At 48.9% G+C, this 15,470-nt stretch overlaps 1 protein-coding gene and 1 long non-coding RNA gene across 35 annotated transcripts in view; one reads left to right on the top strand and one right to left on the bottom strand.

Annotated features, from left to right (window-relative positions):
- The window catches only part of LOC101750578, a 235,925-nt gene extending 227,878 nt beyond the window's left edge, over positions 1 to 8,047 (top strand). For 28 of the 34 annotated variants that reach the window (XR_005840636.2, XR_005840634.2, XR_005840624.2 and 25 more), the window contains 3 exons: positions 2,106 to 2,330; positions 2,821 to 3,708; positions 3,949 to 8,047. This is a non-coding gene — a long non-coding RNA (uncharacterized LOC101750578). The remainder of the gene's footprint in view (positions 1 to 2,105; positions 2,331 to 2,820; positions 3,709 to 3,948) is intronic. The other 6 variants (XR_005840654.2, XR_005840656.2, XR_005840648.2 and 3 more) reach the window with 6 other exon arrangements.
- The window catches only part of HS3ST3A1 (heparan sulfate-glucosamine 3-sulfotransferase 3B1), a 27,388-nt gene continuing 19,919 nt past the window's right edge, over positions 8,002 to 15,470 (bottom strand). Inside the window, exon 2 of the mRNA XM_015295254.4 lies at positions 8,002 to 12,304. Within this exon, the coding sequence (XP_015150740.1) occupies positions 11,686 to 12,304 (619 nt within the window). The 3' untranslated portion in view covers positions 8,002 to 11,685. The remainder of the gene's footprint in view (positions 12,305 to 15,470) is intronic.

Raw genomic sequence — 15,470 nt, 5'->3', positions numbered from 1 at the left:
AGACATGATTCCAGTGGGGTGGGGAGGATGGAGCGCTGGTGGTGCAGGGAGAGGAAATACTTTCTCTAAAACAAAAAAAAAAGAAAAAGAAGAAATGCTAAAAATGACTTTTCCTTAGCAAAATAAATGCTATGACACATTTTCCTACCAGCTCTAATTTTGAACAGTATTAGTAGCTTGGTGCCAGCCTGTTGAGTGCTGGAGCAGTTCACATTCCTGTAGGAAAGAGCTATAAATCCTGTAACCAAATACCCCAATCTGTGCATTTCTCGGTGGGACCTGTGGATAGGGGCACCCCAGTGTGGGGGCAGAAGGGGAGACCATGGCAGTGGGGTCGATGCGCAGTGTTCTGGTCATTCTCATCTATCCATGACCACAGCACTGCGCATCGACCCCACTGCCATGGTCATGGATAGACAAGAATTACAAATCCTGGGATGAACTGTTCAAGCATGGAAATGTGTTTGGACATCAGATGGATAGTAAAACAGTTGTGTGAATAGACAGCTGGGGTCCTGATGAGGTTAGAAAACAACCTCATTCGGAGAGAAACTGTTCCTGAAGGGTCTGGTTTGAGCTTCCCCCATATTGCGTTGCAAAATCCCACTGTCAGCGTGGCACTATCTGTGCCCTGGCCACCTTCTGTCATCAAAGGGTTGTGGGACAGTGGCTTTTAGAGGGGGATGACTGTGCATTTGGGATGCTTCCAAGACTTGAATTCAGTTCCCAGCTCAATATCACTGCTTCTCTTGCCCACATGTTTGCCTCTTTGAGCCTAGGTTGTGTTTTATCAATGAGCCAAAAGAGGATGTAAGGTGGTGGATGCCACTGTGGTGCATGGATAGGGTCAGGCTCCACATGCACTCCACGAGTGCTGCTGTCGGTCATTCTCAGACCCAAAAAGGAAAAAAACACAATTTTCAGGGCACAAAGAGCAGAAAAAAATATTAATTCACCACTCGCTAGTTTGCTTGAAGCAAACAGATCAATAACACTTGATACATACGTACATAAAACCAAGCCAGACTGTGGCTTGTGGGATCTCTGGGGATAGATTTTGTGTCTTTTCTCCTTGGAAACGGCATGTGGCTGTTCACCATGTCTTGTGGGTAGTAAAGGAAATAGATGGGGATTTCTCCGTTCTTTCTGGCTCAATCTCACTCTTTTTGAGGACACCCCAAATGCTGGTTCTCAGTACCCATGCTCTGGCCCTTTTGCAAGGTTTGTGCAGTTGCACTGTAGCTGCTGTTCAAGGAGCAGATTTGATCCCAGAGGTGATCGTGGGTGGAGGATTTGCCACATGCCTCACAGAAAGAACAGCTGCTGCTTCACTGCACTCCCAGCTGGAATCTATGGTGGAAGGCAGGTACTGAGGTGTCTTCTGCAGTGCAACGTCTTGAAAAACTGAGTTTTCCCAGATTTTTTGAAGAGCATTTCTATTTCTTGAAACATTTCATGGAGTTTTGGGTCACGGTCCAGCCCTTCTCCACCACTGTAGGACTGTTTCTCTTGATCAAAACATGTGATTTTCCTTTGGGTTGCTCCTTCCCAGAGCATGACTTCCTCCTCACACTGGTGGAAAATGATGTCTCAGAGTCATAGAATATCCCGAGTTGGAAGGTACCCATAAGGATCGACGCATCCCACTTCTGAATGTCGTAACATCCTACAGCTTCAGCAGCAAAAAGGAGCTGGGTTTCCTATACACCTGCTTCCATCTGTGTGAATGAAGGGACTTACCCACCATGCTGGAGCATCTGACCTTCCCAGCAAATAGAGCTGCACTGCATCCGCTGTATCCCCAGCCGAGCGGCTGTGCGGGAGCAGTGCCAGTGGAGCCCCAAGGAGCTCGTGTTGTGTGCTCTGCCACCAGAATGAGTAAATAAAAGACTCCTCATTTATTTATGATGTGAATAGCAACTGTGCATTCAGCTCTAGGACTTGTTGATTATTTATTTAGAGCCTCCCGTCTCGGAGGCACTGGTTGTTTGCGTGAGGGAGGCATCTGTCTGGGATTATTACCCACAAACAGACATTTAGCTTCTTGGGTTGTGGCTGTTGATATTTTTGAAATATCAAAACTATTGATGTTCCTCTCCTTCCAGGGAGACATGGAGCCCCTGTTTCAGAGCCGGGAGCTGCTCGCGGTGCTGCTCCATCACACCCGTGAACATCATGTCTGTGCCATGTCCTACACTGGAGCACCAAGCTCCAGCACATGCAGGGTTCCACTGCGTTGGTGGTGAAGTGTCATGGCTGAATTGTGGCTGCTGTAGGCCGTTGGCCTCAAAGAGCTGAAGGGAAGACGGGGAGGAGATGGACGTTGGCAGGTAGGCAGTATTTGGCCCCACAGCCCGGAGGTGGCTGCCTGGGGAGCTCCTTGCTGTCCTCCATTATCTGATTATCCACCAAGCTGTGCCTTACTGCAATGCCTGTCTTTAGTTATCCCATGCGGGAATCCTTTCTTTGTAAAATGGTGCCACGGTCAGAGTTTTAGAGGCAAGTGCTGATTTTTTTCTGAGATTGCTCTTTTGAAAAGCTCTGTGTACCTTTTTATTTGGTTGCCTGCCTTGCTGTCTGGGTGAACATGTACTTTCTCAGTACACCCATGGTGCTTTTTGTAAAGTAAATTTATTTAGGTCCATTATGTCTCAAAGCTGCAAGGTGGAAATTTAAGAATTACTTCATACTCCGTAGTACCACTGGCCAATGTGCATCAGAGGACAATGAAACCCAGACCTGGATGCTCAAACTTAAGCACCTCAGTGAGTGACTAAACGCTCTGCCCCATGCTCAGATCCTGTATGTCTTCTCTTACAGACCACGGAAAGGTTGCTGTCAATCCAGTAATGTTGCTTGTCTCATGCACCCATGGCAGCATTTCCAGGGCTTTCCAGGACTTCAGCCATTCTCATGGGTCTTCTCTGGATGTTCCTCCAGTGTTTCAGCCTACATCTCAAGGTATGGAGCTGCCAAGGTCACTGCAGATGGGATCCAACCAAAATTTTGGGTGTTTGTGCAGCCAGCCACTCCAGCTGGGGACTTCCATGTAAAACCAAGGGAAGAAGGATCATGCCTTTGGATGCTTGCAAAAAAACTTCTGTTGTGTGTTTGGAAGGACAAAAGGGGCTCTATGTGTGTCACCAGATGAGTACACATCTGGAGTGATATTATTCAACTTCATTTGATATCTTCAAATACTGAAGACACCTACAGAGATGCATGAGCAGTCTCCTCTGGCTCTTTGGAGGCTGAACCTTCCAGCCTGAACCTCCCATAAGGCTGCTGATGGCACAGCAGGGCTTCAGAAGTTAACAGCACTTCGCTGCTTTGGATTGAGTTGATATGGATAATATGGACTTGAAAGAATTCTGCACCTAACCCAGGCACAGAAATGCCAAGTGCACGAATCTTCAACAAGCCCTTATGTGTAGACCTTCTGCCAAGAGGTAGCAGAAAATTTGATGTAAAAACAGAAATACGCTTTGGTTGCCTTGGAACATTATATCCTCCTGAGCTTGCTTACGTATCGCTTTACAAAGATCATCTGTCCACCAAGCTACCAATACCTCCCAAACTTGGCTGTGTTTCAGTGCTTGTGGGAAGCAGCATAAAAAGAAGAGGAGAATGATTGAGTACCTCTGTTTCCAATTGCCCATGGTGCAAAGTGCCTAAATCTAAGCCTGAAGATGGAGCTACATCTTCTGGGTATGGGTGGTTGGGGTGTGCTTCTGGCTGGGGATGGGTGTGGTGGTGGTGGAGAGAAAGGAGATGGAGCACAAAGAAGGGTGCAAAGGGCTGGTGGCACATCTCCAGCAGCCAACCCAACAGGAGCAGCTGCTGCACCGCAGTCACTCGGTGGCTCCCCACCTGCAGCTCCTCAAGCCTCCCCTTTCATCCCTTTATTCCATTTCACTAATAAAAACCCTTCCTTCCTTCTCTCGGCAGATACTGGAGTGCAGCCCACGGGCTGGGAGGGGAAGGCTGCAGCTTGGCTTTTGCTCCCTGACCACCAGCCAGCTCCTATCTCGGGATGGATCCAGCAACAGTGTGGGAGCTCGCATCCAAGAGCCCCATTGCTCTGCCAGGGCCACACAGGTAGCAGCGAGCCTGATGTGAAGTCAAGTGCAACATCTGGGAGTCTTTTCTCCCCGCGTTTTTCCCTTTTATTTTGGAGCAGCAGCTCTCAAAGGTACATGCAGGGCTTGCCAAAGTGCTCCTCGCCCACATGAACACCCCTACATCTGCAAAAATGCTGCCCAAATCTATCTAGGAAACCTGGAGCAGAGCTCTATTCTGGAGCACCGTGCTTGCTGGGGGGGAGTTGTGGCACAGAGAGCGCCCAATTTTGTTGTCTTTCGGGTTATTCAGGGAGAAAAGCGCAGAATCCCTTCTTTGTGCATTCAGAGGATGAGGGTTTGATGCTATGGGTTTGATACTATGGGCTCACACAAGGGTTGGCTTCAGCTCTGGTTGCATTCTGCTCCAGATCTGATGGGTTTAGGAGGGGCCACCAATCATCCCAAGTGTACTCCGTGAAGGATGCTGGTGACCAGTTTGTTCCTTTTTCATCTCCTGAGGCATTTGTTATCCACCCTGCAAATGGTGTGCTGTCATGGGACCCTACCAATAACCACCAACCCAGAGCAGCACAAAACAGAATTCCCTGTTGCCCCCAGCAATCTGTGGTCCTGAGAGCCGTCCAGATGAGAGAATATCCAAAGTAAAAAGAAATTATTTCAGGAACTAATTATAAACAGAGAAGGAGGCCAGTGCCAGTGGTGCAGGTGGGGTCTCCATCCCCTCGGAGAAAGACAAGAAAGGAACAAGAAAAGCCTACAGGAAAATGTTATTTGAACACCAACAGAAGAATGCGAATGCTGACATCTCCTTGGTGAGAGCTGCTCTGGACTTTTCCCAAGGAACTCCACTGCAAAGGAGAAAGTGATGACTTTCCCACTCTGCAGAGGAGGCACTCAGCCTGCAGACCTTACAGCTCGGGATGTTTTCGACAGAGTATTCCTTTGTTGTTGTTGTTGTTAAGAAAAACAAACGACTGGTTCAACGTAATGAAACTTGAAGCAGGAGAAGAGCAGCCTGGACAAATTGCTCAACCGAGTGTTTTGGTTTTGTTTTATTTTCTGAAAGGATGTTCCAAGATTGGCCAAGATTCTGTTTGGAAATAGAAGCATCCCGCTTTCCAGCCCGTAATACTCCTCGCTTGGAATCATGAGCCGAGTACCGCATGAATGGGGCTTCTTTGCTGAAGGTTTGAGAGAATTGAAACCAAATGTTTAAAAGCTATCTATCCAGAATTCTTGGCTCGACTGAACTCCAACGACTGTTGGTTTTTTGGTTTTTTTTTTTGAAACTATAAACAATATTGAGATTCTCGCTGTTTATCCCCATATGCCTTAAGAATTGTTTGAAATTCTTTAGACATCTTTTCAGGAACTCAAAACCTGTTTCCCATGTATGTTTGTGCTGGCAGCTGGTATCCAAAGGACAGCTCAGCTCCTCCGAAAGCAGGAGCACGTGGCAGATTTCCCTTTAGCTGAGCAATTCAGAATGGGGCAGGATGAGCCCTTTTCCAATGGCCTTAAGTTGTGCCAGGGGAGGTTCAGGCTGGATGGTAGGAAACATTTATCCTGTGAAGGAGTGGTGATGCAGTGGCACAGCTGCCCAGGGAGGTGGGGGAGTCACTGTCCCTGAAGGTATTCAGGAGCCATAGAGATGTGGCACTGGGGTCGTGGTCAGTGGGCACAGTGTGGGTGGGCTGGGGTTGGACTTGGGGATCTGCAGGGTCTTTTCCATTCTTAATGACTCTGTGATTCTATGTTTCTATGAACAAGCAGCCCCGCCAGCAGATCATACGTGTGGCCTTACAGATAATTCCTTTATTTAACCTTGAATCTTGTCAGTGTATGAAGTGGAGGAGGTGGGCCTCAGGCCAGTGCTGGTTTTTAGTTCCCAAGGTGGGGGAGCCCGTCCCCATGGTAGGGAGCCAATCCCCATTGAGGTGGCAGCTGGTGTATCTGAAACTGGGGGTCACAGGTCTGGGACAGCCTTAAAAGGCAGACACTGCCTGTCCTGGGTGCCATCAGCCACCAGTGCCCTGCAGCATTCACTGTAGGCTCCAAGAGCATCATAAGCCTGTGGCTGCCTTCATGATCTCTGCGCACTTAACAAAAGGAGGTGAAATCCAGCACGGTGAAAGCACAAAGGCTGTGCACTCGGAGCCAGGGTCCCAGGACCCCTGAGAGCCAGGCATTAGCTCAGTGGCTGTTCTGCTGGGTCGATGCGATGCATTCAGCCCTACTTGTGCTGTTCAAATTGTCCTTCTCAGGAGAATTGCTTTGCTCTGTTGCCATCTCTTCTGTGCCCAACAGCAGGGGGTTTCTGCAGCAAGCCATATAGAAAATGTATTGATTCTGTTCCATAAGCCCCGTACATGGGAGGTAAGTGCTCCCCAGCCAATACCTTTCAGTCATTTCTTTTAGATGTTGCTCACATGCCCTAAATCACAGCTGTTGATGAAAGAACAAAAGAATGGAGCAGAGGGAACTGTGGCCAAATGGGTCTAATCCTGCTCAAGGCCATCGCTGCTGCCCAGCACTGATGGAGCAGAGCATGGAGGCAGGTGACGGGATGTCAGTGATAAAGGGCCCTCCATTGCCAGGGCTGGCCTGGTGGCAGGTTTTGAACAGCGAGGAAGTTTAGCAAGGTGGCTGAGAGCTGCTTCTAAGGTTCCTGCATGAACAGCTTCAGGTAATGCTCAGACCAACAGCTTCGGCCTCCAGAAATTACGCAGTTGTCTTAGGAGCCATGAGATGGTTATGACCATAATTACTATTTAACAACGCTGAGTCTTTTCTGAGAGCCCAGCTTGGCTTCCACACCTCTGCTGTGTCCACGGGGCACTACTCATCAGTGCTGTTGAAGATTTTGGGGCTCTATGCGATGTTGGCTTCGCAGTAGCATTGCACCTGGATGGATGCCACATCCCAAGGCATTCCCACCGTGTGACCCTGGGCTCTGGCACTGCATCAGCTCTGATTTATTGCGAGCTTTCCCCACGGAGTGCAGAGCTGCCGCCCCTGTGCAGGCTGTGGACAAGCATTAAGATGAAGGAGGTCTGATTTTTTTTTTTCCCCAGGAACGTTGCTGGCCAATGTCTTGGTAATAAATGCTGTGGATTGAGGAATGCAGTCTTGTTATTGCCTGGCTGAGGGGAATTCATTCTACACATTGGCTTTCCCGGAGTTTTCCACCCGGGCGTCGCTGACTCCTCACCACGCACAGACATTTCTGTATTTCAGCAGAATTCCTCCCTTCAAATCTGGATAGTCCACGCTGGGTGGAGCGCAAAACCCACATTGTTAACTCCGGATAGCAGTAATTAAAAGAAAATAAAATCAAAGGTGCTCAGCGAAGAAATGGAACATTTTTCCATGGAAGCCAAAAGATTATATTAAACTTCGGTGGTTTAATAAAATATTATGAAGTTTGGGAGCATATTTTCCCTGGGACTTACTCTGTTTATACATCTAAAAAAGTAAATAGAATATCGCTTTACTTGACCACACAGAGAACCTGATCTACGGGGGCTGCCTATGTTTCTTGGTGCGTCGCTCCCACCTCGGGTTTCACACAGTGCCGGGTTTTGGGAAAGAAGGAATTCCGTGAATGGTGGCGAAGGGACGTGGCAGGGTTTGCTGAAGGGGGAACAGAGGGGCGAAATGCAAAGACACGGCTTGCCAAGGTGTTCTGCTGCCTGAAGGCTGTAGTAAGACATCAAGCATCGCTAAGTGGAAGATAGGAGGCTATGGAAGTGATGCCAAGAAGACCAAGAGCCAAAGTGGGGATCTCCAACCAAGCAGTGCCAGCTGAAGTGGTTTTGTAGACTGACTCTGACATGAGTGGGTTATTCTGCTTTTGCCTTTTTCAGAGCTCCCCGCTCCCTCCAGGCTGCTGCCGCCAGCAAAAAGGGAGCACAGCCTCTCAGTACCCGTAAACTTTATTAAATGTGTGCTTTTTCATTCTTAAATTAAATTAATCAGTCTGCTTCATACTGGAATAGCACCGAAGGGGGAGAGATGACAGCATCACAGAGCAGAGGGGAGGGAGGAGAGAAAATCCAGAAACCATTATATACGAACAAGGATTTTTTTAATGGTTAAGAAAACGGGCATTTTTTCCCCAAATGTGGAGATGTAACATTGCATATGCTGGTGTGTGTGTGAGAGAGCACCGAGGAGGCTGTGGTTAATCAGGGTTAGTCAAAATGACTCAGTGCAGGCTGGGCATCACCAAATGCTTCAGAGATTGGACTCTGTGCTGCTGCAGCCCAAAGCCCACTACGAATTCCACGTACAGGAGTCACCTTCACTGTTCTTCATGGCATGTTGGCCTTTCTATTGGCCTTCTAACTGGGTACATTCTTGGCTGGCAGCGTTTTGTAGAGCCGAGGACATTGACTGCATGCAATCAGTGCTGCTCGCTGCAGCACACCGCAGCCCCTCCTCGCCCTCCCCCAGGTCCCAGCAGCAGTGGCCGGGTCTCACAGTGCCAAATTGGGCTCACAAAGGAAATCCCACCCGGTCTGACATTTTTAGGGTGCTTTGTAAAGTTTTCTTTTCAAACAGATGTTCTGAGGCTCCAAACACTGTGTGGTGTAGGAGCCCAGGCTTTACCAGTGCCTAAGGGCGCACTGGATTATCGAGATCAGAAAGATCTTAATGCACCTGAATTAGTTTCTCATCATTAATGTATTGATTTCTCTGCTTTTTTTTTTTTTTTTTCCTTTAAATCATACTCTATAGGGTCACTTTTGTTTTTATTTATAGCTGCTTTTGCATACACCTCCTAACACAGATGCTCAGCACTGTGGGCCCAAGAGGGCTGCAGGTTTCAACACTTTACTTGCAATTCTTCTTAGGTTAAAATAATCTAAACTTCATGGCTGGATTTTAAAATAAGCCTAAAGAGTTTAGAGGCTTAAATGCCATTAGAGTTCAAAGAGATGATTGCACGACCTCTTTTTAAAAGCCACTGTTCACATGTGGAGGGTTTTTCAAAACTCCTTATGGCCCAGATTAAAAAGAAAATCAATTACAGCCCCTGATCCCTAAATAGTTTGACTAGTTGTGCATCGAGGGAGTCAGACCCTCAGAAATTAATGGAAGTAGAGCATTCGAGCATTGATGGGAGTTGAATTTGGGATGCTGGGAGTGTTCTGAAGGCACATATGAGAGTTGGGCTTGGGGATGTACCGGAGCTGTATGGATTTAACGGCAGTGATTTGCTGGCAGTTGTAGAAACTCGTTTGTAGGAAGGTGCTTCATACCACTAGAGCTGGTTCAATATGGGAAGAACAATCTGTAGCACTATAAAGCAGCTTTATACTAGTCTAAATGTGACCATATGAGAGACAGTAGCAATATAATGATATTGATTTTTTTTAAAATCATGCTCAAGTGATATTTATACTTGTCAAAAGCATGTACAGCTTAGCCCACCCTTAAGTCTCAAAGGAGCTACCTGCGTAACTCTTCTTTGCAGCTTGGAAAACCTCCTTGGTGCCTGGGGTAGGGATAGTGGGAAGGGGAAAATCAGCAGTGGGACCAGATAGGGTGGCACCGAGCATGGGGCCAGGATGCAGCTGCTGCCACCAGCCCCATGCCACAGCCCTGCCAGCCAGGGCACGGGGACCTGAGGTTAGCTTTGAGGGAACAGCAGTGGGAGAAGGTCCTGGGACCCCACAGTGTATATTGAAATGGTCTTAATTGCCTTGGGAACTTGGCCTTGCATGCAGAACCAGGTGGGTTTGTGTCCTTAAGGAAGCAGGGATGGGGGCTACAGGCAGCCAGGAGGGGATGTAGCTCAGCACCTGCAGTGGGACTCGGTGCTGTGAAGTTGTCCAGGTCCTGAGCTCTTCTCCTGACACAGCAAGCAGGACAGCCAAGCTGGAAATGACTGCCATTGAATGGCAATTTCTGGTACATGCTCTGCATCTTCTCCCCGTGAAATTCTTTGGGCTCCTTGAAAACTTTGCTCTGATTTCATTAGGATCATGGCCAACATAGAATCATAGACTGGCTTAGATTGGAGGGGATCATCTTGTTCCAACCCCCTGCTGGTTGCCAGCCCCTAGATCAGGCTGCCCAGGGCCCATCGAACCTGACCTTGAATGCCTCCTGGGATGGGGCATGAAGACATGCAGTGAGCAGAGGCTCCATGCCCCTTCCCAGACAGGTTTTCCAGGTAATGCCCAGAATGCCCAGTTAAGTTTATTGGCCCCCATCACACCTTTCTTAAAGTTGGGCTTAGGAAAGGGAGCATCATGTTGGTACACAGCACTGTGCCATAATTAGGTGCTCCTATCGCCTAGAAAATGCTGGAGATAAAGAACCAGCAGATAAAGGAGCCCACAGTAATGCAGGATCCTGCTGCACTAATAGATTTCTGTCTCTGAGCCATTTCTACTGTCCAAAAAAGGTGATAATGATCAAAGCAAAGAATTTAAAGCTTCGGGTTATTGCAAACTGGAGATTCGTTTTGCCTGACGATTTCAAAGGCCTGCACAACCAATGCTCTCATTCCCACTTCCCCCTCGGTTCATCTTCAGGAAAGGATAAGAAACCTTCCACCAACTTCTTCTCATTCTGGATACAATTTTTCTTCATTTTCCCCCTTTCTTCACCCTTTCGCCGCCCAAAACATTCTTCATTATGGCTTAAAGATCATCCGCCAGACACAGTAAACTTGGTTCCTCCATGTGAGCGGTGGGATGGCGGGGTCCCACCACCTTCCAGGTGTTTAATGAGCATCACCCAACAGGTCCACATGCATCATGAACCTTTCCCTGCCCATCACCCAAATCCCTTCAGATGGACCCCAATGGGAGAAGTGTCCAGCAAGAGCGGTGCATGCTCCTGGGAGCAGGGAGTTCCCTTGAATGGGAACTTCTGACTGCTTGGCCATTTCCATCCTAAAGTCAAAAGAATAATTTGTTTTCTTTTGGTGTTTTTTTGAGGGGGGAGGGAGGGGTCAAAAACAAACCAAAGGAACATTGGTTTTGGCTTCTGTAAGGTGAAAATTAAATTTGGTCAATGAAAAGAGCTTGGTTTAGTGAAGAGGCAAATGTCAAACAAAAGTGGATAAAGGAAAAATTCTCCAAGATTTTATGCAATAAAAAATATCTCCTAGAGTGAGGTTTTGAAAACCAAATTAGATGTTGCACCTCCTTTGTTTCATTGTAAGAAAAGGGACGTAAAAAGGTCTAAAATGGCATTTCCAAGCTACAGTCTGGCTGACCTGCCAGGCCATGAGCTCCCCCTTGCACCTCTCACTCCTGATGGTGACCTGAAGACATCTCACAGCTTTGCACCCCAATGTTATTTTTTATGGATCCCAGTGCAAAACCTGGGGCCCGATGGAAGAAGCACCCAAACCGTAGGGGATGTCCATGGCACCAGGCTGCAGCTCACAGCCTCTTTTGGTGACACATCTCTGAGAGAAGAAAGACAACCAAGTAGGGTCAAAAGGGAAAGAAAAATTAAGAATGAATCATGTTTCAGCACAACTATTATTTTTTTTTCCTGTATTTCCCCCCACCCCCTACTGATACGTAAAAAAAATATATATTATATTATATTTTCCTTTTCTTAAATTATTTCTGTCTCCTCAGTCCCAGCCGAAGTCCTGCCCCGTCATCTGGTAGAACTTCATGTTGAAGGGCCGGTAGAAGTCCCGCAGCCTCTGCACCACCTCCTGGTCGATGTCGGGGTGGGTCCTGCCTTTCGTTTTCCCCAGGCAGTGGGGTTTGCTGCTGCCCTCCGCCTTCTTCAGGCAGGGGAAGCCCTTGGTTTTGTTGAAGTAGAAGTGTTTGTCGGTGATGATCCTCTTGAGGCCCAGAAAGTCCTGGACCCTGCCCAGCTCCCCCGCGGGGTCGCTGATCAGCCTCTCCCCGCTGACGAAGAGGATCTGCCCGATGGGGAAGTAGAGCAGCCAGTTCTCCAGGTGCTTGGCGTAGATGCCGATCTGGATGGCGCTCCACGAGGTGTCGATCAGGCCCGTAGTCCTGTTTTTGAAGGTCAGGCTCTCAAAGGTGGGGATGTCGGGCTTCTTGGAGAGCGTCTGTGTGTAGTCCGAGATGGCTCTGGTCACGGGGTCCCGCACCACCACGATCAGCTTTGTGCCCTTGGCCATGGAGGAGATGCGGGCTGGGGCCTCCTTGGTGACGAAGTAGCTGGGGGTCTTCTCCATGGTGATCTGCCCCTCCAGGGTCCTGGGCATGAGGTCCCTGAGGGGAGAGGGACACGTCAGTGCCAAGTATCTTAGAGGTGTCCATGACATCCTCACACCTCATGACTCCAACCCAGCTTGCTTTCCTCCTAGCATGGATAGCCACCCCATAGTGCTCCAGCTCAGCAAAGCATCTTAGCACATGCCAGAAACTTTCTGTAATCCTATTCTGCCTCACAAGGACTTCTTGAGATGGATCCCCCTTCTCATCCTTCCATGAGCAGATAGTGACAGGACTAGGGGGAACGTTCTAAACAAGACAAGGGGAAATTTAGGTCAGATATGAAGAGGAAATCCTTTACCCAGAGGCAGCGAGATGCTGTCCAGAGAAGTGTGGGTGCCCCATTCCCAGAGGCATCCGAGGCCATGGATGGGGCCCTGGGCAGCCTGAGCTGGTGAGGGGCAGCCAGCCCATGGCACAGTTAGGGCTGTGGGGGTTTAAGGTCCCTTCCAGCCCTACCATGCTGTGGTTCTATAATTCTATGCCATGACACTGGAAGAACAGAGCAAACCTCTACAATCCTGACATCCTACCCCTTTAAATTCCATCCTGCCCACACTGGGATTTCCTGCACATTGGCTTAAATTCCCCAGAATAACAGTGAATTTCTTGAGTAACAAGACTCCCTTTCTGCAGGGCACAAGGGATTTTTCAAGGGCTAGGATGTAAGACTCCATCTTTTGGTATTTCCAAGGTGGCAGTAAGCTGATGTCACATAAAAATGTGCAATGTCAGCCCCTTGACCTCAGCAATTTCCTCCTTCCACCCAAAGAAATCCTGTACACAAGCTGTTGGGAAGCTCTCCTGGCCCAGGTGAGGGCTCAGTTCTGGGTCACTCCTGCTCTCCTGGCCTGGGCATTGGGTGGGATATGCTGAAAGAATGCAGGATTTGGCCAATAGATGATATCTGAGTTAACCAGGGCAAGCCAGAAGGGTGCGGGACACTTTAGCAAACATTCATCTGCTCCTCCCAGGAGCTCCATTAGCTCTCCTTGCACGGAGACACCACATCAGATCCATCAGATTCACACCACCCAGTTATCACCCCCAAATGGGGGCTGCAAAATGCCAGAGGTTCACCGTTTGGTTGCATGACCCCATCCAAGGCAGCAGATTTTTCCTACCCCAGCAGCCCAGGGCCAACAGGAGATGGATGGGTCTTCACCACCGTGCCACCACAGTTCTCATGGCAACTGCAGCCCTGAGACCTGCGTCCTGCACGCCCTGACCCCAGGCACTGACCCGGCTGCGATGCCGCATGGTGATGGACTGCTCCCCGCCACAGCAACATCTGGCGTGCAAAGCTGGGCAATACACCAGCCAAATTAAACCCATCTATCAAGGTAGCAACAATGAAAAGCCAACAACAGCTAACAACACCAATAACAACCAAACCCCAGGCTGAGTCGTTATGTTACAAATGAGGCACTGAGGATTGACCATTCCTAGTGCAATTCTTGCTGTTTGAAGTCGAGTTGCAGAGAGGTTGAGCAGAGGCATGGTCCCTGCAGAACCCACCTCTTTGTTGGTGTCTGTTGAGGTTTTCTATTTGGGGGAAAATCCCTGAATTAGGGACATTCAGAAACAAGCTGAGCGGTAGGAGAGAGCTGTCACTTGCTAAGGGACAACAAAGGACAATGGAGCTGTGAGGGGTCTGGAGCACAAGTCTTATGGGAAGCAGCTGAGGGAACTGGGGTGATTCAGTCTGTGAAGAGGAGGCTCAAGGGAGATCTTATCGCTCTCTACAACACCCTGACAGGAGGTGGTGGAGCCACTGTCCCTGGAAGTGTTCAAGAAAAGGGTAGATGTCACATTGAGTGGTGTGGTGTAGTGGTATGGTGGTGATGAACTTATGGTTGGACTAGATGATCTTAGTGGTCTTTCCAACATTAATGACTCCATGATGACAAAAAAACATCGTTTTGGACACTAAGGATGGAGGTGGGTTCAAAGTCAGAACAAGGGAGACCTCTGCCAAGCAGAGCCATAGTTCTGTGTTGGGATTTGCCATCACCTGATGCTGCAAAGCCAAAAGGATATGGGTCAGAAACAGCCTAGCCAAATTTCTGGTGGGTTAAATCAATTGATGGCACTGGGATGCAAGAACCCCGGAGTGACTTCAGCCTTGGGTAGTCCCCAGCCCTGATCACACCCAACTGGATGTAGACAAAAATACCTCTGCACATTGCCTGTTCTCATGCACCCAATGCTGCCCACCACCTGGATGGGCAGGACAGCTGCTTAGCTGGGCCTGCTGCACCCATTCCTGTGCTTCTGTGCTTAAGAGCCACCTTCTTGCAACTGTGCTTGGCCATTGAGCAAGAGCAGCAACCCGTGCAATGGCAGCAGGCATGCCAACCTCTGTTTGGGTTTTGGTAGTTTAAGTGTTGAAATCTCTGCTGCGTCTTCCCGAGGAGCAGATTAACCCCTTTGGTGGCTGAACTGCAGCACAAAGGCTTTCTTCAGTGCTCAGGAATGAGCCTGCACCTCGGCTGCCAGCCCGGCGGGCAGGGACATGCTGGGACCCACCGGGAATGTGCTGCCACAGCTTTCAGGAGATTAATTAATTACAAAGGGCATCTTTCATGGACGTAAACAGTTGCTTGGAGGCCTCCCTGGACTAATGGCATCTGGGTTTTATTGCGAAAGAGCCACTTGAAAAGACAAGAACCACAAAAATGTTTTTGGCAAGAGCAGCCACCAGCGGGCCCTGCCAGAATAAATGGATTCTGTTATTTTAATTTTAGTAGAGCTCGGGGCTTTATTTAATTACTTAACAGGAGAGGAAGACTCTCCTCAAAGGGTGCGTTTGGGATTTGCGTGCGGACCCACAGTTGGCCCTTAGTGGGGCTGCACCACGGTCTCAGCCACGCAGTGGGTGCTGTGCTGGGTTTAGTGGCTGATGCACCCCACTGGGTGAGTCCTTCTCGTGGGCACCTTCATGCTGGGGTAACCCTGGGACACCCCCATAACCGGTCCTCAGCCTCAGGCACTCTTGGTGTGGGAATGATCTTTGATGTCGTGTTTGTTATGGCTTTTATGTCTCTTTACGGACTGACTGCACAATGATCCCTTTACAAATCTGAGCTGGGCGTTGGCCTGACCCCGGCCATGGGATCAGAGTCCTTAGAGACAGGACTTGATGGCATGTCCCTGCGAGAGC

Source organism: Gallus gallus, chromosome 18, assembly GCF_016699485.2.
Source record: "Gallus gallus isolate bGalGal1 chromosome 18, bGalGal1.mat.broiler.GRCg7b, whole genome shotgun sequence".
NCBI lineage: Eukaryota > Metazoa > Chordata > Aves > Galliformes > Phasianidae > Gallus > Gallus gallus.
Note: the sequence above shows the minus strand (reverse complement) of the source record. Positions and strands in the feature narration are given on the sequence as shown.